The sequence below is a fragment of the Mus pahari genome, chromosome 6 (genome assembly GCF_900095145.1).
Source record: "Mus pahari chromosome 6, PAHARI_EIJ_v1.1, whole genome shotgun sequence".
NCBI lineage: Eukaryota > Metazoa > Chordata > Mammalia > Rodentia > Muridae > Mus > Mus pahari.
In genome coordinates, this window is record NC_034595.1 from 49,580,881 (window position 1) to 49,606,615 (window position 25,735).

Here is a 25,735-nt window from a genome sequence, read left to right on the forward strand (position 1 = left end):
CTGTCCTAGAACTCACTCTATGGACCAGGCTGGCCTTACACTCAGAAATCCACCTGCCTCTGCCTCCCGAGTGCTGGGATTAAAGGTGTGTACCACCACCTCCTGGCCACCTGATAGATTTTTTTTTTAATTCTCTTTGTTTTGTTTTGTTTTGTTTTGTTTGTTTATTTTCTGGCCTGAATTAATTTTCAGACAATGAGAAGAAAGTTACTATAGATGGGGTTTTTATTTGTTGAAGTTTTGTTTTAGTTTTCTTATATGCATAAGTATTTTGCCTGCCTGCATGTATGTATGTATGCCATGTGTATAGCTGGTGCTTGCAGAAGCTAGAACTGGATGTCAGATCCCTGGAACTGGAGTTACAAGTTACAGCTTGTGAGCTGCTATGTGGGTACAGGGAATCAAGCCAGAGCCCTCTGCAAGATCAACAAGTGCTCTTACCCTCTGAGCCACCTGGCTGCCCTAGAGGGTGTCTTAAAGGGACAACAAGGGTGCTGTGCTCACACAGGTCCCTGCTGTCTACACAGGCTGATCCCTTTCTGTGTGATGAGCAAAGAAGGCGGAAGCCAGCTTTCTCCCTGGACCTTTCTTCTCGTTCCCTCTAGTAAACCTGTGGATTTGTTCTGCTGGGCAAGGTGCTACCCTAACTATTGATGTAGCCTGAAGGGTGAGGGTTCTGGGCAGCCTGCTAGGGAACAGATGTGTTTACTGCGTAAGTGGTCTGAGATGCTGGAAGCAGGGACATAGTTGCCTGGTGTCCCCCACTGACAATAGCTTTCTCTCTCTGCCAGCCCTTCCCCAGATCCTCATACTGGATATTCACTTAGATAAGCATGCTAGAATCAAAGATTGCTCAATGCGTATAGACGAATTCTCACTAAAATTAAAGATGAGTTGAAATATGGTCCATGTTGCTGCTTAAACATTTAAGGCAAGAGATGAAATAGACAAATGTATTTAGAATATTTACTCGTTACATTTAGTCAAAATTCATGTATGATTTATGGACATATCAATATGTATTGATATGGTAGGATATATTGATGAAGATTTTTTTCAGCTCTAATAAACTCTGAACCACTACCACTTAATTTTCTATTAATTCTTCTCCCTGCTACAATGATGGTAGGGTGGACTTGGATCTTTACTTGCCCAGTGTTTGTACTAATGGACTTCTGGAATCATACCTTATCTTGTAGTCATACCTTATCATGTAATCATACCTTATCTTGTAATCATACCTTATCATGTAATCATACCTTACCATGTAATCATTCATATGTTATCATGTAATCCATGTTTGTTGTTTCCTACACACTTCTCAAACCTGAAGATGACTGTGTACAGTATTTTCAGTGGCCTGTATTCTGTCATATGAAGTCACATATGGAATTTTCTGCTTGTGTAATATACGTACTTATTTCAGATTTAGGAATAAACTAAGTTATGTAATCGATACTATTAACATATATAATATTACAATCCTTGAGAGGATTTAAAACTATTCCTATGTGCTATGAACATGTAGTTCCTAGCACCCAGTTAGGTCCTCAAAAGCGTTGAGGACCATTACTGCTCTGTCCTATTAAGACTCTATTTATAGCATATAAATAATACCTAAGAAGTTCTATGTTGTTTCTCCTCCACCACCCACATGCTCTTGTTTTTAGGTAAAGGATGAACTATGACAGTTTCTAGTATGTGTTGTTCACCTGGCCAACCATATAAATTGTGTAAATGTCTGTATTATGTACTTTTTAGGCATATAGTTTGATGGTATTAATTTGTGACAGTGTTACAGGTGCTGCCACCTTCAGGCTGGCGTGAGGATTGGCCTACTGTTCTTTATGGGAGTAGACCCAGCCTCATCAACCTGTGACTTCTTATTTCCTACAAGTGGCTTCTTGGCATCCCTGTCACTCCTGCCTTTGCAGTTTTTGAGACATGGGCTTACTGTGTAGAGCAGGCTTTCGTCCACCATGAAATGGACTTGCCTCGGTTCTCAGGTGTCTGTGCCAGCCAGCCAGCTGAAGCTGCTGCTTTCAGTCATGCAAGGGAAGTTTTAAAGAACGGCTTCTTTTTTGTACCTGCAAAATATATGATGTTTTTAGCCTGGAGCTTCGACGAATGTTCTTTCATGTGCCACATTTTAGCTTTCCATGTAAATGCTTGGAACTGAACCAGGATCCGTTTAAACAGCCGTATGTGCTTTTAGCTACGAAGCCATGACCTGGACCAGCAAGTGGTTCTTCAGTGACAGGGTCCTGAGAGAGGGAACTAGGAGATCAGAAGCAAATGGTAGAAGATGGAGAAGATAAGAAGGTTTGAGACCAGGAGGTCTTGTACAAGCTATGTCTTGGACCAAATAAGCTCATTAAGAAGTACAGCACCTTATGTTCTATTTCTAGGAGAGAAGTGGGGCAGGGTAAGCAGAGTCCGTCATACAATAGGATCAAGGCAGCGGGAGGCTAATTAAACAAAGTTGCACCAGGGCAACATGGTATCTCAAGAGCATTATAAATCTAGCCTACAGCAGTCTTGGGACTGATAACCATAGCCACAGCTCCCCCGAGGCCCTGGCCTCAGGCCATGGCCTGCTCTGCCAAGCATATCGCTGGTTTTAGAGAAGGCTGTGTTTCTCCTCTATACATCAGTGCCTCGAGGTGTGTGATGGGTGGGCTTCAAGGCCCTGGACCCAGGCTACTACTGGCTTTGCCAAACACTTTTCTTCTTTATACACCAGGGCCCCAGGGGAGGCCTAGGTTGATCAGTCTAGCTCTCCGTAGAGCAGTGTCTCTGGTCCTCCACCCTGTTATTCATGGATAATGCTGCTGTGAATATTGGTATATAAATACCTGCTCATCACCTGTTTTCAGTTCTCTTGGGTTGCCAAAGTAAATCACAATCAGAGATTCTCCAAAGGCTTGTGGTGCGTATTTGGGAATAACAGAATAACTGAGAATGCACAGACATAGTGACCAGTAAGTATTTTCTAGGAGTCTAAGGCAAGTTTTTAAAAGAGAAGAATTTATAGTTACAGCCCATCAAATATGAAGTTCCTGTTCCTGAAGTCCTAAAGTCATAGTTGGCCCAGATGATTTATGGAAATGCTTATTAGGAAGCATTCTGTTAGAAATGTCTTGCCTGAAATTTTGCAGAACTCACAAATACTAAGCATTGTAAATGAAATGTGCATGTTCGTGGAGCATGTTAAAGAATGGGGCATTCCCACAGGAAGATGTTGGGAATAGCTGAGCATGGTGGGTACATGGAGTATATGAGCCAGGTGCCTGTAATCCCAACAGATGGTAGGTAGAGGCAGGAGGATGAGGATTTCAGGATCAGCTTTTGCTCCACAGTAAATCTGAGGTCAGTGCTGAGTTAGACCCCCAACTTTAAACCAACAGAAACCAAAGACCTTGAGAAGGACCTTCAACATTGTCCCTGACAGCCAAGTACTGCTCCTTTCCTTTCCTCGGTCTCTGGTTCTGATCTCATGGTGATGTGACCAGAGGGGTTGGGTTAGCTTTTGAGAGTTGTACCATGCAGTGTTCAGTGTCCAGCTTTGCCACACCCTCGCTAATGCTGGTTTGCCTGAGTTTTTCAAATTTGTGTTTGTGAGTAGCAAGTGTATCCTACTGTGTGATTCGCTTTGAGATGACAACTTGCTCATATCCCAGTGCCTTAGTTACCGTCCTGTTGTGTGAGAGGATAGCTGCCCAACAAAAAATGTAAAGGAAGAGGCTCATTGCTTCAAAGGGATTTCTATCTGTTAATTATATCAGGCAAAATGGCAGGAACAGTTCTTGGTGGCAGGAATGTGGGAGAAGCTTATTCAGTGATGGTGAATACGGAACAGAGAATGCAGGCTGGAACCAGAGGTGACTGGAACCTTAAGAGGCCCATTCCTGGTGACCAGCTGCTGTCAAAATATCACTGCAAGCCCTTAAAATATGGCCTGAGGGGGTCATTGCAGACTCAAAACAGCTCTGACTAGCTGTGAATTCTCTTGCCTTAGGCCTCCTTGAGTGCTGGGGACACAGCAGAGATTATAGACTTGCACCAGCACATCTATCTCGTTTTGACTGATTTGCATTTCGTTAATTAGTAGTTAGTGATGTTAAGCATCTTTTTTTATTGACTCAATATGTATTAGTGGGAAAACCTACTTTGCAACCATCTGGCTATATTTTTTAAAGGTCTTGATTTTTTGTTTGTGCTTTTGTTTTTGTTTTGATTTTGCTTCAGTATTATTTACTTCAGAATGATGGGGTTTTTTTTCTCTACTTATAGAAAGAAAAAAAAAAAAACAAATACAATTTTCTAAAGATCTAATCTTTTAAACTTGCTTACTGAAAGCTGGAAAGATCGCTCAGCATTTAAGAACACTGGTTGCTCTGCCAGAGGACCTGGGTTCAGTCTCAGTACCTACCAGGCAGGCACCAAGGTACACAGACAAGCATGTAGACAAAGCACCCACACATGAAAATAAATTAAAAATAATAAAAATCTGCTTTATGAAAAGCCAAAAATATTGCAAAATGCCTTCCTTTTTACATCCTCCATGCCTTCATCCCTCCTTTCCTTATTTGTTTTTTGTTTTTTTTAAAGATTTCTTTATGTATGTGAGTACACTGTAGGGCTTGTATGTGAGTACACTGATGGCTTGGGGCCTTCATGCAGTTGTTGGGAATTGAATTTTTAGGACCTCTACTCGCTCTGGTCAACCCTGGTCAACCCCGCGTGCTCCAGCCAACTCATCTGGCTCAGTCCCTGCTCACTCCAGCCCAAAGATTTATTTATTATTATACACTGTAGCTGTCTTCAGACGTACCAGAAGGGGGCGTCAGATCCCGTTACTGGTGGTTGTGAGCCACCATGTGGTTGCTGGGATTTGAACTCAGGGCCTTTGAAAGAACAGTCAGTGCTCTTACCTGCTGAGTCATCTTGCCAGCCCTATTAATTTGTTTTATGTAAGTATATTGTCACTGTCTACAGACACCAGAAGATGGCATCGGAGCCCATTACAGATGGTTGTGAGCCACTATGTGGTTGCTGGGATTTGAACTCGGGACCTGTAGAAAAGCAGTCAGTGTTCTTAACTGCTGAGACATCTCTCTAGGCCCGAAGTCTTACTATTCTAGTTCTATAGAATGTGGATCATTAGAAAATATAAACATTCATACTTTTGTTTTGAACAATCAAAATCTCCAACAATAAAAAGTAAACAGTAGCCCCTGGTGTGGAGGTACTCTTTTGTAATTCCAGCAGTCAGTAGTTGGAGGCAGAGGATCACAGATGAGGCTAGCCAGAGTTACAGACCTAGACCAAGTTACAGAGCTTGGAAAAGTAAGACCAAAGTTTGAAAAATGCTAATCATTTAAATTAATATATCTATATGGAGAGCATAAAATTTTAATTTATGATCTTTTCTCTTCCTCCCTCTCTTCTTGCCCTCTGTCTCTCCCTCTTTCCTTCTTGCCAATAAACCTTCTTTATATTAATTTTTTAATTTATGCTTATAGAAATTTATGACAACTTAAGTTCTATGTCTGTGGGCCAATATAACAGACATACCATTTTCTGGGGGAGGTTAACATCAGAAATGTATTTCTTATCCTTCTGGAGGCTGAGAAGGATAAGGTCAGTGTGTCAGTGGTTTCGATGCTTAGGAAGGGCTCAGTTTAGTTCACAGATGGAATATTCTATAAGTGGGTAGTCTGGAAATCTCTTGCTGGTCCTTTTCTTTCCATTCTCCGGTCTCCTATGTTAAGGCTTTGCTTCCGTGCCCTGGATGCCTCACTGAGAACTGCCTCCGTACACCTCTACCTGGGACACGTGGGGCCAGACAAATCCTGTTTCCTAGCTGGCAGGGACCTGAAATTAAATTGCATTAAAATAGATAAACAAGAGAAACTCATGTGTATTTACTTCATAGCTTTGTGTAGCATGGGAACCTCATAAAGGAGGACCCAAAGCAGCTAGAGTCAGGTCCTCTGGTACTGACTGCAGAGGAATAATAACTTTTGAAAGTGCTATGTAGTGTTAGGGAGAGGCTTAAGGTCTCTGCTGCTTATCAATGAAGATGGAGGTGTTGCTTTCTCTTTCCCTTCAGGGGCAATGTCTTTCATGAGCAGATTTCTATTCCTGCTTCTTGTAGGAAACAGCTTGAAGGTCAAAGCAATCCTTTTGTACCTGCTGTGTTTCAAGTGCATTCCATTTAAAAGTCTGTGTCTCACTGCTTAACCTCTTTGAGTCTTTTGATTTGACATAAGCCCTTTTGTTTTAGCATTCCAGCAGCATATATATGTAAAAACCCCTAAAAGACCAGGCCAGAGAGAGAGGAGAAGAGGAAAGAAAGGACTCTAAGTTATCAGCCGTGTTGGTCAGTCTGTAAGCTCTAGGTTGGGCCTGTCTGCATGACAGGCCTCTGGTGTGAGTCCAGCTGTTGGAAGGCTGTGAGTTCAAAGCCAACCTGGGTTACTCAAGTGAGACCCTGTCTGGAAAATGATACCAAGTTCAGCAAGCAAAGAAAACAAGAGTGCCGAGGGAGCCGAGCAAAGGCTGAGAAATAGCAGCAATGTTATGGGTGTTAAAGGAACACATCTAGGATGCTATGTATCACCAAGTGACTTGATTGACAGCCAGGTTGGTCTGTCTGTATCTGCCCTGGGATATACTCATTTGTATTTAATTGTTAATGCTTAAAAACAAAAACTCTTCCTAACTATGCAGGTTTCCAAGTCGTAGGCTCATGCAGCATTTGTTGCAACTCATAGGAAAATAACCTGGGGACAGGGATTAGGGTGGCAGTGAGGTGGGAGGTATGGGGTGGGGGTGGGGTGCAGGTGCAGCAGCTTGCAGCCCATTATCCATTGTATTGCTGTCTGGTTTGAACAACATTGTGGTGTTTCCATTGCTTTTTAACATGCTGAATTTCTGGTTTTCTTCCTTTTCAAGATGGAAGAAACATTTGGCCTTGATTCCCGGCCCCCCATACCGTCCTCTGAAGGAAATTGTCAACACAGCAGATTTGATGACATGGAACACCTTCATTCGGTACCGAGCAGCAGCCTGGATTTAGGTTGGTGAGCCGTGTTAGGTTATTTGTAGTCCTTTCGCTTCACTTTGCACCCAGTGTATTATGCGGTCACACTTACATCCACTTTGCTGCTTTGAATTTTTTGAGATTAAACCGTAATTCCATTGATTCCTGCTTACCTTTTTGCCCCCCAGTCCCTTCCATCGCCTCACTATGATCTTTTGAGCTTAGAACTTAGTTAATCTGTTTAGGGATAACTTTGGCGGAGAATTTCAACTTGATCTTTCAGTTTCTGTGTATGGAACCTTCTCCATATCCTCTGCCTCACTTTGCTTTGTATTATAGCATAGACTGGAAGTGAGACCACTCCTTTACATGAGCTATGTCTCTACTAATCTATGTTAAAGTCTCTGTTGCTATTAAGTGAAATTGCTAGCTCACTGGATGGACCTGTTAAATATTAATAAAGGGGTGCATATTTGAAACATTTATGAAGTATTTTCATAACCATAAATTATAGTTGATTCTAGTACATTAATAACTTAGGTTCCATTAAAGAATACTGAAAGTGTTATGCCTCTCTTTGCCAACTCAGAATTCCAGCTTTCATATACTTTTATTCATCTAACAATGTGATGCTGACTTGTGTTCTGATATTGAGATCCCGGGTGAGATTTTTGTGCCATCACACCGGGACTCAGAACTGTAGGGCAGGGTCTATGCTCTCTTTCACGGCTGGAAACAGCTTGGCAGAAAGCGCTTCACCATGACATCTCGTGTATTACACACAGATGGGAGAAAGCTTTAGAACACGATGAGAGTTTGCTGTGAGGTCAAGACTCTGTTCTGTGGAGTCCACAGGATGGAGCCTGATGGCGGACAGAGGAAGCATGCAGTGCTGATTCTGGTTGGACCCTTTGAGTGACCAGAGTAGGCCGTCACTGTGGAACCATACGTTAGATGAGTCTGCCACTTTTCCGGCTCATAGCTGGGAAGAAATTAGAGCTTTTATTTGTTTGTTTGTTTGTTTGTTTTTTGAGACAGGATTTCTCTGTGTAGCCCTGGTTGTCCTGGAACTTATTCTGTAGACCAGGCTGGCCTCAAACTCAGAAATCTGCTTGCCTCTGCCTCCCAAGTGCTGGGATTAAAGGCGTGCGCCACCACTGCCTGGTTGAGCTTGTATCTTTCCTGTAGGAGATCTATTCTTTAATTTCACCCCATTTCTGTGTTCTCTGATTAGTGAGGGAGTACTCGTTCTTGGTTCATGATAAGAATGAACAGAGCATGCTGGCCTGGTCACTGCTGCTGTTTTATAGGTGTCTTGGCACTGCTTGGGACTTTGTTCTCCTCCCTCCTTCCCTCCCTCCCTCCCTCCCTCCCTCCCTCCCTCCCGCCCTTCTTTACTTCTATTCTGCTCATTATCACTAAATCAGACCCTCCAGTGATACATCCATATGACTGTGCATGAACCGCTCCCCCAGGTTTTAAGTCTTGATTTCAAAGGCTCTGTTCCATTTAATATTAATCTTGGGTTTTATTACCACATATTAATTATACAGAATGAGTTTTATTATGGTTTTTCCAATCAGATATGTGATGCCTTTCGGTTGCATTCACCTCCGTTAGCGCTCTCGCTCCATTGACCCTCTTCCTCCTTCTACTTTCATGTCATCTTTTCACCAGTGACCGAGTGACATTCATTGGGGTTTCTTATAGAAGCACAGGTGGGGCATTCTTTTTGGGAGCATAAACAACTTGCTAGTGACTACATTGCTGAAGAAAATAGCATTCCCTCTCCCAGAAACCATGTAAAGATTCTCAGAGAAGGGTTGGGGGACACCATTCAACTTTACAAGGCCATAGGTAGTTTTTATTAAACATATCATTTGGAAACTGCTGTTAAAGTCATGTGTTGTGAACCTGTTTTCGGTCAGAAACCATTTATAAGCACACATCAGGAAATGCTAGATTGGTTGGTTGCTCATCGTGCCAAGCTAAGAAGATACTGATGTGGGCCGATAGACATCTCAGCAGCATGCAAGCTGAGTTGATGACATCCTGACTTTCATTTTCCTCTTGAGAGCCTTGCTCAGCAAACAGAGGCCCTATGTGAATACCAGGCTCCTTCCTACTAAGCTGGTGATCTGCTGGTAGCTTCTCCAAGCCTCTCCTTCCTCAGTTGGAAAGTCAAAGACTAGACCTGAGAGTTTGGGAATCCCTTTCAAATCTGCAGATCACAAAAACACCCCATCAGCAACAAACCATCTTATGTTTATAGAACAATTAATTTTAAAATCATTTATTGGTAGCCTGTGTGTAACAGGCTGCTAATCTAAAATGAAGACTTTGAACTTTGGAAATAACAAAGTGGTAGTAGAGCACACACAGTGGTTTCATCACCAACAGAAACAACAGCAAAAAAACCATACGAACAAAATGTTGTTTCTTTAATACTCACGGGGCTGGTGAGATGGCTCAGCGGGTAGGAGCACCCGACTGCTCTTCCGAAGGTTCGGAGTTCAAATCCCAGCAACCACATGGTGGCTCATAACCATCCGTGTCAAGATCTGACACCCTCTTCTGGAGTGTCTGAAGACAGCTACAGTGTACTTGCATATAATAAATAAATCTTTAAATACTCACATTCCACGGAGTGTGAGAACAAACTTGTAAATGAGCGTCCCAAGATTCCAGGAAGAGGGCTGGAGAGATGGCTCAGCTGGAGGTCCTGAGTTCAATTCCCAGCAACTACATGGTGTCTCACAACTATCTGTAATGGAATCTGACGCCCTCTTCTGAAGCTACAATGTACTCATACACAGAAAATAAAAATAAGTAATTAAAGATTCCAGGAAGAAACAACCCCATTTCCATCTTACTGCCCACTTGGATGGGTTTCTGTTGGTATACCCATTTTCAGTACAGTCCTACTGTACGCTAAGCCTTTGGAGGGCGAGCCTTGTCACTAGTGGGCTCAGTAGTATGTGTCAGGTGGGGAGGCCACAGCCTGCTTGTGTGTGCCTTCTCAGCACAGCAGCAAACTTGGTTTTGTTTTGTTTCTGTTTGCTGCGTTATGCAACCACCCGTCCTCTCTGACCGAGTTCTTGCTTTTTCTCCAGGCTGTTCTCTTACACCTCACCATGTATAAAGGTTTGAAAAATTTCCCATTCCTCTTCTGTAAGCATTAACTTCCATTTATCCAGGGGCCTTTTTTTTTTTTAACCTCCCTGTTTTCATAACCCCTGTGCCCATTACAGCCATTGCCTAATGACTGTGTGGGCCTCCAGGACATGATTTGTTTTATGGGCTGCTGGGTGCTGTGAGCCCAGGGTGAACAGCTCTATAAAGTATGTGTCAAACACTGTGAGGGGAGAGAAATGGGCATTTGTGTGCTGGCAACAGGCCCAAGAGGAGGCAGTGGGCAGTAGGCCTGAGCAACAAGCAGGAGAAGGTGTCATGACCTGTGTGAACTCGCACAGCACAGCAGCAGTAGACTGGGAGAGATTGCTTGGCGAGTGGATCCTTTGTGCTTACAGCCGCTGCCTGGTCCTGCTCCCCTCTGCCTTCCCATGCGTGGAGTGGAGGTGCACAGGCAACCCCTGGAGCTGTCTGGCCTACTTTGACTAGCACCTAGGGATGTGGTCCCAGCAGGTGGCAGTGAAAGTGACTGGAGATGGGAAAGGCAGCTGAGCATGATAATTCTATTCACCATGTCTCTGCTACATTGCCACCTGATTGGACCTGTTTCTGTGGTTTCTGGTCAAGACCAGAAGCAAAAGGAGTGTTCATTTAGTAGGCAGGTTGATCACGATGAAGCAGGGGTGGCATTCACAGGAAAAGATGGAGCAGATTGCTTGTGGCTGACTGGTCAGTTCCAGTTTTCTGGAGAGTCAAGTCTCTAAAACAAGATAAAGACACAGATTTGATGAAGGCCTTTTGTGTAAAATCCCTCATGTTCTTATAAACACGAGGGCAGACTAGCTGAGTGTTTATATTGAGCCTCTGGGTATAATACACTGTAGTGATGCATCAGATGATGTTACTGTAGGTACAGACCTCCAGTAAGGCTCACAGCCTCCTCAGGTATTCTTTTGTTGAGCAGAGAGAGAGAGGACACAGGTGGCATGTGTTATTCATGTTTTTTAGACCATCTAACCCATTCTAGGAAACTGGAGGAGGGGAAGGAGGGGCCAGAGTTCCCTGTGTTGGGTATAGAGCAGATATCCAGAGCAGTCCTGAGAGTCTGGAATAGAGAGGTCTCCATTAAATAAAAGAACATCAGGAGGCTGAGACTCGGTGAAGCGAGAGAGAACTTAAACCGCATGTCTGAGGTGGGCCAAGCATGGAGAAGAGTGGGAAACTGTTTGGACCCTAGTCCTGTTGGCCTAGGTCAGGATGGAAGAGGGAGAGTACTGATGTTTCTTTGAAGAGCTCTGCAGCACAGTAAGGGTAGTGGGGCAGGGCAAACAGGCAGGGCAGGCAGGGCCAGAGAGCAGGCAGGGAACAGGGCAGGGTAGTCCAGGGAGCAGGCCACGGGAGCCCCAGTTGCAGAGTGTTGCTTTTTTCGCTTGTATTTCAGTTTCTGGCTCACCCACCTCTGGCTCCCATCCTTTCTCTTCAGGTGCCTGAGTGAAGGTGCTTTTATTTTTGGTGGCAAGTCAGAATATTTATTGAGTTCCATCTTTACCCTCCTCATGCTGTCTCCAGTGCCTTAGCATATATGATGCAGCTGGGAGTAGTTCCTGGCTACTTGTCTGAAGTCACTGCATCTTATCTGTCCCCTAATTGCTTCATTTTTCTTCCCTAGAAGTTAGGCTTCTGAGCATCAGTCCCGGTGTCTATTCTGTCTCTCACCATTGGAACAGTAGCTCTGGGCAATGAGAACTGTTTTAGGATTTGTGAACTTTCTGGCAAGTAGTGGATGGTCCAGTTACATTTGTTGAGTAAATATTTAAAAGCCACAGGTGCTCTCAACCACCTATAACCCCTTACATTTTGTATGATGGTAAATAAAATACATTGTCTTTTTAAAAATTACAACCTCTGGCTGGTGAGATGGCTCAGTGGGTAAGAGCACCCGACTGCTCTTCCAAAGGTGCAGAGTTCAAATCCCAGCAACCACATGGTAGCTCAAACCATCCTTAACGAGATCTGACTCCCTCTTCTGGAGTGTCTGAAGACAGCTACAGTGTTCTTACATATAATAAATAAATAAAATCTTTAAAAAAAAATTACAACCTCTGGCTTAACTTCTGAAAAAAAAATCTTTAAAAAAAAAAAAAACAACAAGTATCCAAATCAAATAGCTTTAACAAATTCTTTTTGATATGTATTTGTGTGTGCACTTGTTCATGAAGAGTCAGAGGTGGCGCTGTCCTGCTGTCATGTCACGCAGGTTCCAGGGTTTGAACTCCAGTTGCCAGACTTGGTTGCAAGCAGCTTCCCCGGAGCCACAATCCCTCAAATAACAATGTTGACGAAATTCTGTACTGTATTTCGTATCGCTTGGATAAATGCTGCATTATTTATTATTAGGCAGCCCTCTAAAGTAGCCTTCCATCTCCTCACCTACAAGTAAGCTTTCAGCCTACACTTTATAAGTTGTAGCATTTCACATTTTCTTCAAGAATACAAATTTCAAAGAAGAATGTTGTGTGGTGGGGGTGGCTGTTTCAATTTCGAGCTCATGGGTCCTGGAGGCTGGCCCTACTGGCTCTTGCCACAGCAAGTCAGGCTCCTCCCTGAACAGCAAAGTTACCCAGTGCTTGACCTGTAGTTTTCCCATCTCCTGTTGACTGCACAGAACTGCTCACAGTCGGCTCTTCAACCATGCTTTTCTGTAATTACTCTGCTTTCTGGAAAATAGCCCAGGTCGCCTCAAACTATGGAGCTGAGGATTACCGTGAACTTCTGATCTTCTTGCCCCTCCTTCCCGAGTGGTGGGATTATTGGTATGCACCCCACAGCTGGTTCATGTGGTGCTAGGGATCAGAGCCAGGGCTTTAGGGGCTCCAGGCAGCCCTTTCTACTAACCAAGCTGCATCCCAACCCTGTCCGGAATCTACCTCTGGCTGGAGTCCAAAGCCGTTGCTCTCCTCTTAACCAGTGTGCCTCAAGGTTATTACATGAGCCTTTCTAAATAGAAACCAAAATTAAGGATAAGAGGCTGGGCCTGGGAAGATGACTTGGTGGGTAAAGTGCTTGCCACACAAGTCAAGATTCTGCCCCTTAGAACCCATGTGAATGCCAGGTAAGTGTGACAGATAACCACCTCGAATCCCAATGCTCAGGAGGCAGAGACTGATTCTCAGGAGCTGTGTAGCCAGGCTTAACTGTAGCAGTGAGCTCTAGGCTCAGAGAGACCCAGCCTTTGTAAGGTAGAGACACTGCATCACTTCAGGCCTCTACACATGAACACATAAGTGCACCCACACATGTGAACATGCATTCATACCACATAGATACATATTCAAAATAAACAACATAGATGACAATGAAGAACACACACACACGTTGGCTCATTAGGTGAACCATGTAACCCTGAAAATCTGAAATTGATTGCCAGATGCATTGCATGACTTTGCGATCCAGTACTCCTATGCCGAGCTGGGAGGCAGAGAGACTTGCCTGAAGCTCATGCAGCAGCAGGAACACAAAGACCTTCCACAAGATGGGGTAGAGAATCCGCTCTTGAAAGTTGTCCTCTGACTGACACATGTACACTGTATACACACAACTCGAAATGCATTTCAGAAATTCAAAATAACAATTGACATTTTGCTTTCAGTGCCCACCACAAACAAATGGCTTATAAACTCTCCTTCCAGGGATTCTGAGGCCCTCTTCTGGCCTCTGTGGGCACACATATTCAGATGTTTAATCCCAACAACTGGGAAGCAGAGGCAGATCTTTGTGAGTTTGAAGTTAACCCTTGACTGTATAGTGAGACTTTCTCTCAAACAACAACAACAACAACAACAACAAACTAAGAGTAAGAATTAAAGTAAAAGACTGGCCAATGACTCATTCCTGCTCTTCAGGCATAAGAGCCTGAGTTAAAATCTCCAACATCTGTGTAAAAAGCTGGCCATATGTGCTTGCAATCCCAGCACTGGGAGGAGAGAGAGGCTGATCCTGAGAGCTCTCTGGCAGGCCAGCCTAACTGAGCAGTGAGCTTCCGGTTCAGTGAGAGACCCTGTCCCAAGACAATAAGGCAGAAAGTAGTAGAGGAAGAGAGCCATGTCTTGGTCTGCCTTCCCATGTGTGCACCCACGCACACCTCTGTGCACACTTGTGTGTACGCAACACCCCCATAGGTAAATTAAAGTAAGAGCTTGGCCTAACAAAGGTACACTTTGAAATAAATTATGGTAATTCGTTGTCTTTAGTGGCAAGGTACACAAAATTGGGTCAGCAGGTAAAGGCACTTGTGAAACCTGATGACCTAAGAAAACCACGTCCTACAGGTGCCGTCAGACCTGCGCATGCACTGTGGCGTGTGCGCACCCCCTTGCCTGTGCTCGTACAAACAAAAATTAGCAAAATCTTTAACCTGAATTTCCCTTTTCATAAAATACAACTAATAATGTCCTTTCTTAGCATTTTCGGTGAAAATAGAATGTGTCAACGGATATAAAAGAATTCTCCTCTTTCTAAACTGTAAGAATTCTTGGTTGTTGTTCAATGGGGCCAGTTTGTTTAAATGAGCAAATTCCAGAGTACCCATGGCCAGAATAGCTTGGGGCAAGAAAGGAAAACTTTGCAGTGAGATTAGAAAACCTAAGGGAGTTGTTTTGATAAATTAATGATATTGATAAAGTACCTAGTGTGGTTCATTTTTTCTCCCCTGAGAACCCACAGGAAGTGTCACCTTCCTCTGTGTGGCCCCAGCCCCTTCCTTGCTTTCCCTTTCAGTGGTGCTTTCTGCCCTCTGGCATTAAGTCTTTGACTTGCATACTTTAATGCCAGCCGCCTCCTTGCTGGAGGGGCCATTCCTGTAGTGGGCGCCCTTTGACAGTGTGCTGTCGAATAACTGTATCTTGTATTCCTCAGGCATGATGATTGCAAGTGACCTGCCAGGTCCCGGTGTGCTTGTCGATCTTCCAGCCGTTGCCCAAAGAAGAGAACAGGAAGATTTGCCTCTGTACCGACTCCCCAGTGCCCACATTGTCACCAAGCCTTCATCACACATGGGACTGGTGTCTTCACGACATGCAAATGCTGCATGGTATGGTGCCCTTCCTCCACCTTCTCATTTCTCTTCTTCCTTTAAAAAACTGTTACTAAGTTATACAAAATAGTGTATTTACTATTTATTATTAAGCTGTCATATAAAGTAATATATTTTCTTACATGTATAACTTTGACCTTTATTCTATCTTATGCCCATCCCCATCCCTCATGCCAGCGTCCCCCCCTGTGTTCCCCAACCACTGTGGTTTGGCTTTTGTGTCTAAAATATGTGCAAGTTTAGTGAAACATTTAGAAAATATAGGATACTACGACTAAACCTGTATTAGACAATTACTATTAAAAGTTTACATTGTACTGAAAATTAGGTCACACATAGAAGTTTATATTTTTATTCACAAAATGGATTGCATACAGTATTTGCTTAGAGAGTGGGATGTTAAGTTAGAATTTCTGTTAACAGGCCAGTAAGTGGACTTAAGGACAAAAGGATGTGTTAGAGAATCTGTAGGGAACGGTGACTAATGACACTTTATAAGACTCATGGTTCTGGAGTAGCAAGCTAGGTAGTAGACACTGATTCTTTGATAAAGGCCTGTAAACAGGTTGGCAAGTTATCAGGTTTTCTGGGGACATGTTGAGGATTAAAATAGTCCTAAATCAACAAAGTAAATGGACTCCACTGGATCTGAGTGTGAGGTGTATTCTGGGACGTGTCCTTGAGAATGTGGTCAAGTATAGATGAAGCTCCTGGATTTGAAAGATCATCCATGGAAACTCAAGCAGTAAGGAGAATGGGCGCCTTCCAAGGCCTGCTGCAAGTGGTACCCAGGGCCAGGCTGGAGAGAGGTTGGGGAAGTGGGGAGGACACACAGGATAAGGAAGGTGATGAACTGCAAACCAGGGAAAGAGCTGCCCAACAGCCAGAGATAAGCAGAGTACACATTCTGCGAGGCTCCCTAAGAACAGCGCAGCTTCGTTTGTCTGGGTTTTGTTGTTTTGGTGTTGGGTGGAAATCACAGTTGAGAGCGGAAGAGAAAGTTCAGAGTTAGACACGGCAAGAGCTGTGTGATGTTGAGAATCTTGCCTGTGTAAAGTGGCTGGTACAATGCATATTGCCTAGATGATTCAAGATAAAGGGGATACGCACATGCATGTATGCATGCATGTGTGTACTTATGGTTTATTATTGATGACTGTATGTATACATGCAGATGAGGGTACCTGAGTAAGTCAGTAACAGTCTCTTGCCCCAGAGACACCTCAGAGTATAAAGGTTGAGAACATATTTCACGACCTTTTTATGTCGTCCAATCATGTGTCAGTGAAGCACCTTTGGTTTTTTAGTTTGTCTTGTGCTTAGTGTTGCTAGTTGCATCTGATAGAAATAAACCTGTTTCTCTAAACTGGAAGTTTGTTAACTGAGGAAATGGAAAAGATCTAAACACAGGCCACGCCCATTTCCTTCTGCCCAAAACGGAGTGGAAAGACATACAGTCAGCTTTGTGTCCATAAAACTGGAAAAATACATAGAACAGGCTGGTGCAGGCCATGGTGGTGTTTAATCCAGAGGTGGTGGGGATAGAAATGGCAAGATATTGATTGTTGCATGGCCTCAGGAGCCTTGCTGAACTTAATAAAATACTCAAATTGTAGCATTTTCTGTTGTCATTTTAAAATAATGATTGGATGAAATCACAATACACTAAGCAAGGTTCCGAGCCTGAAAATGAACTTGAGGTGAAAGACCTGTGTTTAGGACTAAATAGGAAAGTGAGCAAATACTGCTGAGGGTCTGAGTGAACAGAACCTTCTCATAGCTGTCAGGACAGCGACCTGGTCCAGCCACCAGGCACAGTGGGTTGGCAGCTTCTTAAAAACCAGATCCCCCACATGATCTCCACCCTACACCCTTCTTGGGTGTTTACACAAAGGCCTCAAGCCAGCACACATCCGTGTCTACTGCAGCACTGCTCCTAGTGACCAAGTTATGGCACCAGCCTCGGTGCCCAATAGCAGAAGTGAGCAAGGAAATTGTGGTGAATTCTTTCCAGCCATAAAGACTAGTGATGTTATTCCATTGGCAGGAAGGTGGCTGCAAATGGAGTTATTAAATGAATCAAGAAGCAAGTAATTGTCAGGAAGGCAGTGTATATTTTTTCTTGTATGTGCTTCCTGTATTTTGTAATCTCATCCTATCATATCTATAATATCATTCTAGTGAGATATATATATATATATATATATATATATATATATATATATATATATAGCAGAACTGTGATTTGTAGAGTAACAAGTAGTACTAACCAGGGGGTAAGGAAGGGAACCAGATAGCACAATACCTTGTATATATGGAATGAAATCTATTTAAAATGAGAAGCATACTGACAGGATGGTCTAGCAGGTAAAAGGAATCTGCCACCAAACACGTGAGCTCAGGACCTGGGACCCAAATGCTGGAGGGAGAGGCTCAACTCCACAGCTTATCCCCGACCCACATACATGAGCCATGGCACACACCAGTCCATCTAGAAAGACTATTCAGCAAAGGGTACCAGGGAACCAGTATTTATAAGTAACAGAATGAAACTCAATCCTTATACACTCTGCACCAATATCTATTAATATATCAAGAACCATGATGTAAAGCCAAAACCTTGAAAAGTATTGGATGAAAACATTGAGCTGGGCAGTGGTGGCGCATGCCTTTAATCCCAGCACTTGAGAGGCAGAGGCAGGTGGATTTCTGAGTTCGAGGCCAGCCTGGCCTACAGAGTGAGTTCCAGGACAGCCAGGGCTACACAGAGAAACCCTGTCTCAAAAAACCAACCAACCGAAAAGAAAAGAAAAGAAAAGAAAAGAAAAGAAAAGAAAAGAAAAGAAAAGTAAAGAAAAAGGAAAAGAAAACATTGGCAGAACTCTACAAGGTGCATGCAAAGACAGGGGCTTTTGAAAAGGGCCCTGACTGTGAAGGTAAATGCCAAGTATCAGATGATACTGCACAAAATTAAGAATCTGCTCAGGAAGGAACCATGAAACAGAGAGAGGAGGCAGCTAGAGGAAGGGAGGGGAGGCAGCTAGAGGAAGGGAGAGGAGGCAGCTAGGGGAAGGGAGGTTGGTCTTGCCAACTGTTTGTCCTGGGAATCTAGAATCTATAATGAACTCCAAAACTAAAGTCCCCCAAAGAATCTAATCAGTAAATGGGCTAATGGATTGACTATATATTTCTCAATGGAAGAGGCTATTCAATATGCACTTGAAAATATTCTTCACCACGAGGATTTTGAAGTAAAATTACATTGAAAGTCTATCTCCTCCCAGTCAGCATGTCTATCATGAAGAAAACTAGAATTTTGGTGAGGATGTGGGAAAAGAGGAAACTTGTACACTGTGATGGGAATTTAATCCAATCCGGCTCCTCTGGAAGTCACTATGGAGGTTTGAGAAATGCTGTGATCAGAAGTAGAGTATGTTGCAACTAGTGTGAGTGTTTTATGTTCCGAGTAAGCATGCCACAGAGATATTTGCACAACCATGTTCACTGCCCCACTCTCCATGGCAGGTAAGGTATAGACCTAGCCTAAGTGTGCAGCACCAGAGGAACCGGCAAGGAAAACTTGACACAAATACACAGTGGATTTTGTTCAGCATAAAGAATGAAATTGTGACATTTGCAGGAAAATGGATACACTGGAGACCATTGTGCTAAGTGAAATAGGCTGGACTCAGAAAGATGAATACTGTGTGTGTATGTGTGTGTAAGAGAGAGACAGAGACAGACAGAAAGAGACAGACAGAGAGAGACAGACAGACAGAGAGACAGACAGAGAGAGACAGACAGAGAGAGAGACAGATCAGTAGAAGGAGGAGGTCCAAAGCGAGGGGAAGAAACAGAATGGGGTAAGAGAGTGTAAGTGAGGTGAAAGCAGCCAGGGGAGCTGCCTGCTTGTGGGAGTGGGGCCACCAAGAGGACACTAGGGAGTATGACAGGATGCTAAATAAGAGGAAGTATAATGACATGTGACAGTGTCACTATGAAACTCATCATTGTGTATGGTAACTAGAAAATATTAATGAAAACAAACAACAATTTAAAATGTCCTCAGTGTCTGAAGTAGATTTGTGCAAGCTTGTATCTCAATAAGTACAGTAAAATGATTTAACTTTTGCTGATAGATTCTAACTCAGATTAAGTGGTATATACACTCACCTTGGTAAAGTAGATTTATTTGTTCAATTGTGCAATCCTCTGACTTTCTGAAACTTACAGTTCGGAGAACCTTCACAAGCTTCAGACTTTATTTTCTATGAAATAATCTTATTAAAGTGTGTGTCCTCCTGCTCCTTGAAGAGTGACAATTGGTGATGAAATGTACTGTGCTCTTACAGAAGAGTCCCTGTGTTACGTCCTTAGCAAAGAAAAGCAGTTGTTGTCATGTGTTAGACACCGTCTTGTCTCCTCCCTTCTGGGAAGCCGTGTGTCATTGTTAGCCTCACATATCAACTTGACACACACAGTCACCAAAGAAGAGGGAAACACGGTTGAGTGACACTGTCCTGTGGCTGTGCCTATGGGCTTCTTCATGATCGATAACTTTTGAAGGGCTTAGCTTACTGTGGGCTTCGGCTGTGTAAGAAAAGTCACTGATTCTGAGCTGTGGAGTGCACTACTTACTGTTTTCTTGTGGTCTTTGCTTCATTCCCTGCCTCGGCTCCCTATTTGGTGGGGCTGTAAGCTCTAAAGTAAAGCCTTTTCTCCCCACAGTGCTTTTGGTCCTGGTGAGGGGTGTATTTCCTGTAATGACAGTATAAATGGTCTCCATGGCCCGTTTACACTCTCATCATAGGACTTACATCCCTTACCTCAAAAAATCCACCATCAGTGCAAAGAAAACTCCCACAAATACAAGGGATGGTTTTTTCTAATTTAAACAGTGAGAACTAAGAGTTTTCCAAATCTGCTTGTTTTAGCTTGCTTTCTATTGCTGTGATAAACACCATGACCAAAAGCAATCACATTACTGCCCTAAGCAGTTCACACTATCATCAAGCATTTCTTGTTACCTAGTTCAGCAAGCTGATCTAAGTTGAGAGGCAAAAGAAAGCAGGGGGTGAGCTGGCCCATCAGTGCAGGGTCTAAGAAGCATGCTCGAGGCCAGGCGTAGTCACACATTCCTGACGTCTCAGTACTTGGGCGAACAAGGCACGAAGGTTGGTGCATCTTCAATGCTAGCCTGGGTTACACATGAGATTCTTTATAGAATAACAGAAAAATGTTATGCATGGATGCTGGTGCAGATGTGAAATTGGACAAATTAAAGGCAATCTTTCTGAAAGAGTCTCCTGTTTTAGCCATTTTTAATCATTCTGTGACATCCTAGAGCTATAGGGTTGGCTGCTGCATTGAGTATTAAAGCAGGGAATGTTCTCTCAGTTCATTTATTGATGGGAATACTATAAAAGTTTAGAAGTTAATTGTTTACCTTTAGATCATGCAATTTTGATGCTTTCAAGAATTTAAGAATAAGAGTGTTTTGTGTTTCTCCTTATAGTGAACTACCAGAGAGAGAGGAAGGTGAAGGAGAGGAGACACCAAACTTCAGCCACTGGGGTCCACCAAGAATGTAAGTATATGCTGTTGCTGTCCTCAGCGCGAGCACACCCTCGCTCCTCAACTTACTCAGTGTGCTGGCTAGTCTTGCAGCAGCTCGACACAAACTAGAGTCATCTCAAAGGAGGGAACCGCAATTGAGAAAATGCCTCCATAAGATTCAGCTGTAAGGCATGTTTGTAAATTAGTGGTTGGGGTGGGAGGGCCCCACCCATTGTGGATGCTGCCATCCCTGTGCGGTGGTCCTTAGTTCTACAAAAAAACAGGCTAGTAAGCCATGGAGAGCAAGCCAGGAAGCAGCCCCCTTCCATAGCCTCTGCATCAGCTCCTGCCTTCCTGCTTCTGCCCTGTGTGAGTTCCTGTCCTGATTTCCTTCAGTGATGAAAAGGGATATGGAAGTGTAAGCCGAATAAACCCTTTCCTTCCCAACTTGCTTTTTGGTCATAGCATTTCATCGCAGCAATAGAAACCCTGATGAAGAAACTTAGTCACTGTAATTGAGACCTAAAATAATTAATCCTCTGTGCCGAGTTTTAATTCCTTCTTGTCTTGTCTAAAGACTGTTAGCCAATACTAAACTCTTTGATGCTGTCTCAGAGAAGGCAGCTATGAGAGTAGCCACTGAGAGTTGCCATGCTTTGTCCTGCCCTGGTTACAGGTGAGGCAGTGCTGCCATGGATGCTCTACAGCTCCAGGTCCAGACACGAGTGGAGGCTTCTCTTCCCCCCAGCTCCCCTCTCCTCTCCCTGGCGACAGAATGTGCTTGTGTCTGGTTTGGGCTCACAGAATGAGCTCATCTTCTCATGCATGTGTTTACACGTAGAAGGGCTTATCAGGCCACCCAGGTTTTGTGATTGTTGCAGTCCTTCAGTAGCTCCTTCCCTGTTTCTCTGCAGTGTTAGTTCCACTCCTACCATCCACCCTGTCACCACCTTGCACTTCTGAGTCTTGTCTTACAGACCCTAAGGACATAGTTTCTGAGTAGTTTCTAAATTGAGTTGACTAATGGTCATGCTTCTATAGTTAAAGCAAAGCTTATACAGGAACAAATTCCATGTCATACTCTTTTCTTTAAGTGTCATTGGATAAAAACCAAATATTGTTTAGGTATGTGTATGGGACACATGCCTATAATCCTAGCATGTGAGAACCTGAAACAAGAATTCCAACTCAAGATCCTCCTGAGAACCTAGCTCAAACAATGACGAATCCATCAGTAAACAAACAGAAACGATGATCTGGAAGGAGAAAGCAGATCAAGGTGGCTTTCTACAGAGAACTTCACACTTTACCTCACGGGGAAAAGCACTGCACACAGTGACAAGCTTATTTTACTCTGAAAAGCTTAGACCTCATTAAAATGAATGTGTTCTTTCTTGAGTCTTTACCTCTTTGTTATTTTCTCAGAGTCTCTGCTAACATTATGCATATAAATGAAATGTCTGATCATTTCACATTAATCTTAGTAAGCTCAACTTCGAATCTCAAAAGTTCTTATTTGAGAGATCTCCCTTTTCAAAATTTCAACTTTTAAATGTCATAAATTTTGATAATATCTTATGATTTTGGAGCTAGCCTCATTTATACATCATCTCTAAAGTGCATTAGGATATTTTCCTAGAGAATGAGCCACAGACTGTGCCACAGACAGAGCACTTACAGTGACAGTGCAGCAGATGAAATTACCTTCTGTGTGACTGTGCTTTGTTTCTCTCTGTTACAGTGTTGAAATTTTTAGAGAACCTAATGTGTCTCTTGGCATCAGCATTGTTGGTGGACAAACAGTTATAAAACGCCTCAAGAATGGAGAGGAGCTCAAGGGGATATTCATCAAACAAGTGTTGGAGGACAGTCCTGCAGGGAAGACCAATGCGCTCAAAACTGGAGATAAAATTCTTGAGGTGAGTGAGGCTGAAACAATGCTTTACTTAAAACATTTGAGTCAGTAAAAGAATCACTTGGGCCAACTTGATGTTTACTCCAATTGCATGGAGTTGGTAGTGTCCATTTGTGTCACCTCAGTTTGTCTACCATATGCACACTGGCTTCTTTAGCTTCTCAAGGGGAGCAAATAAAATGGTAAGACAAGAACCCCAGCTGATTGAAGGCAAGAGACGCAGCTGATTGACGGATTTAGCACGGTGCTTTTAGTAGGACAGGTGGGCACAGCTATGTCCCCAGAACCTTTAGCAGGTTCTGGGTTTTATGCTTGTAGTTTGTCCACAGAAAGGTGACTTTGAAAGGTACAATCCATGATTAGAATACTTTCAGTTTTATGAGAGACAGCGTTACTTATTTTTAAGATTTATTCATTACTTACTATTTTATACATATGTGTGTGAGAGTACTGCATGCATTATGTGTCTCATGTGCATGCAGGAGACTGCAGAGGCCAGAAAAAGGCTTTAAATACTCTGGAACCTTTGAGCTACAGGTCATTGTGAGCTTCGATGTAGGTGCTAGGAACTGAACCAGGGTCCTTGGCAGGAGCAGCGAATGCTTGTAACTGTTAAAGACATCTCTCCAGCCCTGGGGTTAAATCGTAAATGCACATGAAAACAGTGACTGCTCGGAGGTCTGCGTGGATATGTGCATTGAGCTTGCTGGATGATTGCAGAGTAGATAGCTCTAGTTCCATGTAGCCCAGGTTAGCCTTGAACTTGTTTGTTCATAAACTCCCATTCTCCCCACCTTGACCTCCTGCCAAAACTACAGGTGTCTCTCTCCATACCCAGTGTACAATCACCAAATGGAAACAGGTCTTTATTTCTCTGGATTATATGCAAATGGTATTTGCCTAGGTCTTATGCTAAGTCCATTTTTAAATTTGAAAAAAGCTATCAAACTATTTTCAGGATTAACTGAGCTATTTTATATCCCTACAAGCCATGAGTAAATGATCCAGTTTGTCCACATTGTCAATATAGAGACAGTGTTGTCAGTTTGGCACCCTAACAGGTATGTAGTGGCACCGAGTTGTGGTTTCAGTTTGCTGCTCAGTCCTGCCTTAGCTGGTGTGTGTTTCCATGCACTAATCTCTCAGGTGACCTGTTGCTTTTTCTTCTATAATTAGGAATTTGGGGAACAGAAAGCTAAATCAGGAGTAAGACCCCCTACTTCTGTTCCACAGAACCTGATATGTCCCCAGCTACTTCATCAGGCTACACACACTGCTCATGGCTCTAGCTGCAGGGAATCCAGTGCCCTCTTGTGAGCTCTTGGAATATCAGCACATATGTGACATGTACATACATACACATAAATACATCAAACCTCAAGTAAATAAAATGATTTTCCCCTAGCTGCTCGTTGTTGCAGGCTCGAAGTGGGACTGAGAGTTATGTTTTACTCTGTGTTGAGTCAGGTGTAATGAGTCATTTGTTTCTGCTTCCTGGGATTCTTCCTCTAAGGGTTTTATTGTTTGTTTTTACTCAAAGTCAGTGATGAGCTCTGTCTGTACCTTGTAAACACATACCTTTAAGCAATGATAAGAAAGATTTAGATATATGAAAAGAACTCTTTTAAGAAGTTAGAGTTTATTTCTCAGAAGTATGTCTTGACCTTGTGAACAGTAGAGTTCCTGCATTTAAATTCCAAAGCTGAGAAGCACTAGATTTGCTGTCACAGTGTGTCAGGGTTCCACTTGTCTCTGGCTTCCCATCAGCCATTCCCATCTTGCAATAAGGAGCACCAGCATTCATCCCTCAGTCCTGATCTTCATCCTCTTGAGCAGCACCCTCGCTGTCCCACTGACTAAAGCCCACCCTGACAGTTAGGGCTTTGCTCTGTTTGGGATTTGAAACCCTGTGCTTTTAGAGACTGTGGCTATGCTACTGCGTTAGGCTCTCTGAGTTTCCAGATAGGGAGCCCTTTATCTGAAAGTTACAAGCACTTTTAATAAAAAGAACTTGTGTATGTCTGGACACTTCTTCTGTTGGCACAAATTGGAAAATCATTTCTGAATTGTGGTAGTAGGTTAAGTATCTCAGTTTACTGGAGACCAGAAAGGTCCGGAGAGGCTCCTCATCCCCCTCTGAGGCATGCTTGTGTTACATGGAGCTGTGTGCTGTTACACAGAGACCTTGGAGTGGAGCCACACCAGCTTCCGGGTTAGGGTCGTTATGTGAAAGTGGGCCTGGTGTGATATAACTGTCCTCCTTGCTGCCCCTCCGCAGCTTGGAAGCATTATGTTAGCCACGCTGTCCATGAAACAGAGGAACGGTTCATACGTAGCTGCTCTCACTCTCTGGCTGCCGTCTAATGCATTAGTTCCTGGCCTTTCTTACACATAGGATGATGCACATGAACCTGAGCTAGCTCTGTCCACAATTTGGTGCCTTCCTAATCATAACGCTGCTTGTGTGGTTTAGGTGTCTGGTGTAGACCTGCAGAATGCCTCACATGCAGAAGCCGTGGAGGCAATCAAGAGTGCGGGAAACCCTGTGGTATTCGTGGTACAGAGCCTGTCATCCACCCCCAGGGTAAGTTCTACATCTTACTTCAACACGAGTACTCTGTTCACCTCGGCTAACCGTGTCTCCCAGTCTTCCCACGTTTTCACTGTTGCTTGGTTTTACTTGTAGAACCTAATAATTAACTCCATACAGATTTAGCCTTTCCCATCAATCTCTGTTTTCTTCAGCCCAATTTTGATGTGCTGACCAAAATTGAGTCATGGCTTGTACATTGGTCTGAGAATCACAGTGTCCTGCTTCTGTTCCTTCCCTGCCTGCTTATCACTTCTGCTAACACAGTGACACACTTCTTCACTTTTCTCAGTTACTTCAAAGCCTAAAAAGGTCAGGAATAAAAGCCTTGTGGAGAAGCCAGCAGGTCTTGGGCATGTTTGAATCATGTAAATACAAATACATTGTCAGTATGATTCTATT

At 43.3% G+C, this 25,735-nt stretch overlaps 1 protein-coding gene across 3 annotated transcripts in view; it reads left to right on the forward strand.

The window, feature by feature from the left end:
- Positions 1 to 25,735, forward strand: part of Patj (PATJ crumbs cell polarity complex component) — a 312,739-nt gene that overhangs the window by 103,634 nt on the left and 183,370 nt on the right. For all 3 annotated transcript variants that reach the window (XM_021200048.2, XM_029539757.1, XM_029539756.1), the window contains exons 21-25: positions 6,961 to 7,084; positions 15,095 to 15,269; positions 20,788 to 20,859; positions 22,570 to 22,747; positions 25,217 to 25,327. In XM_021200048.2, the coding sequence (XP_021055707.1) occupies positions 6,961 to 7,084; positions 15,095 to 15,269; positions 20,788 to 20,859; positions 22,570 to 22,747; positions 25,217 to 25,327 (660 nt within the window). The remainder of the gene's footprint in view (positions 1 to 6,960; positions 7,085 to 15,094; positions 15,270 to 20,787; positions 20,860 to 22,569; positions 22,748 to 25,216; positions 25,328 to 25,735) is intronic.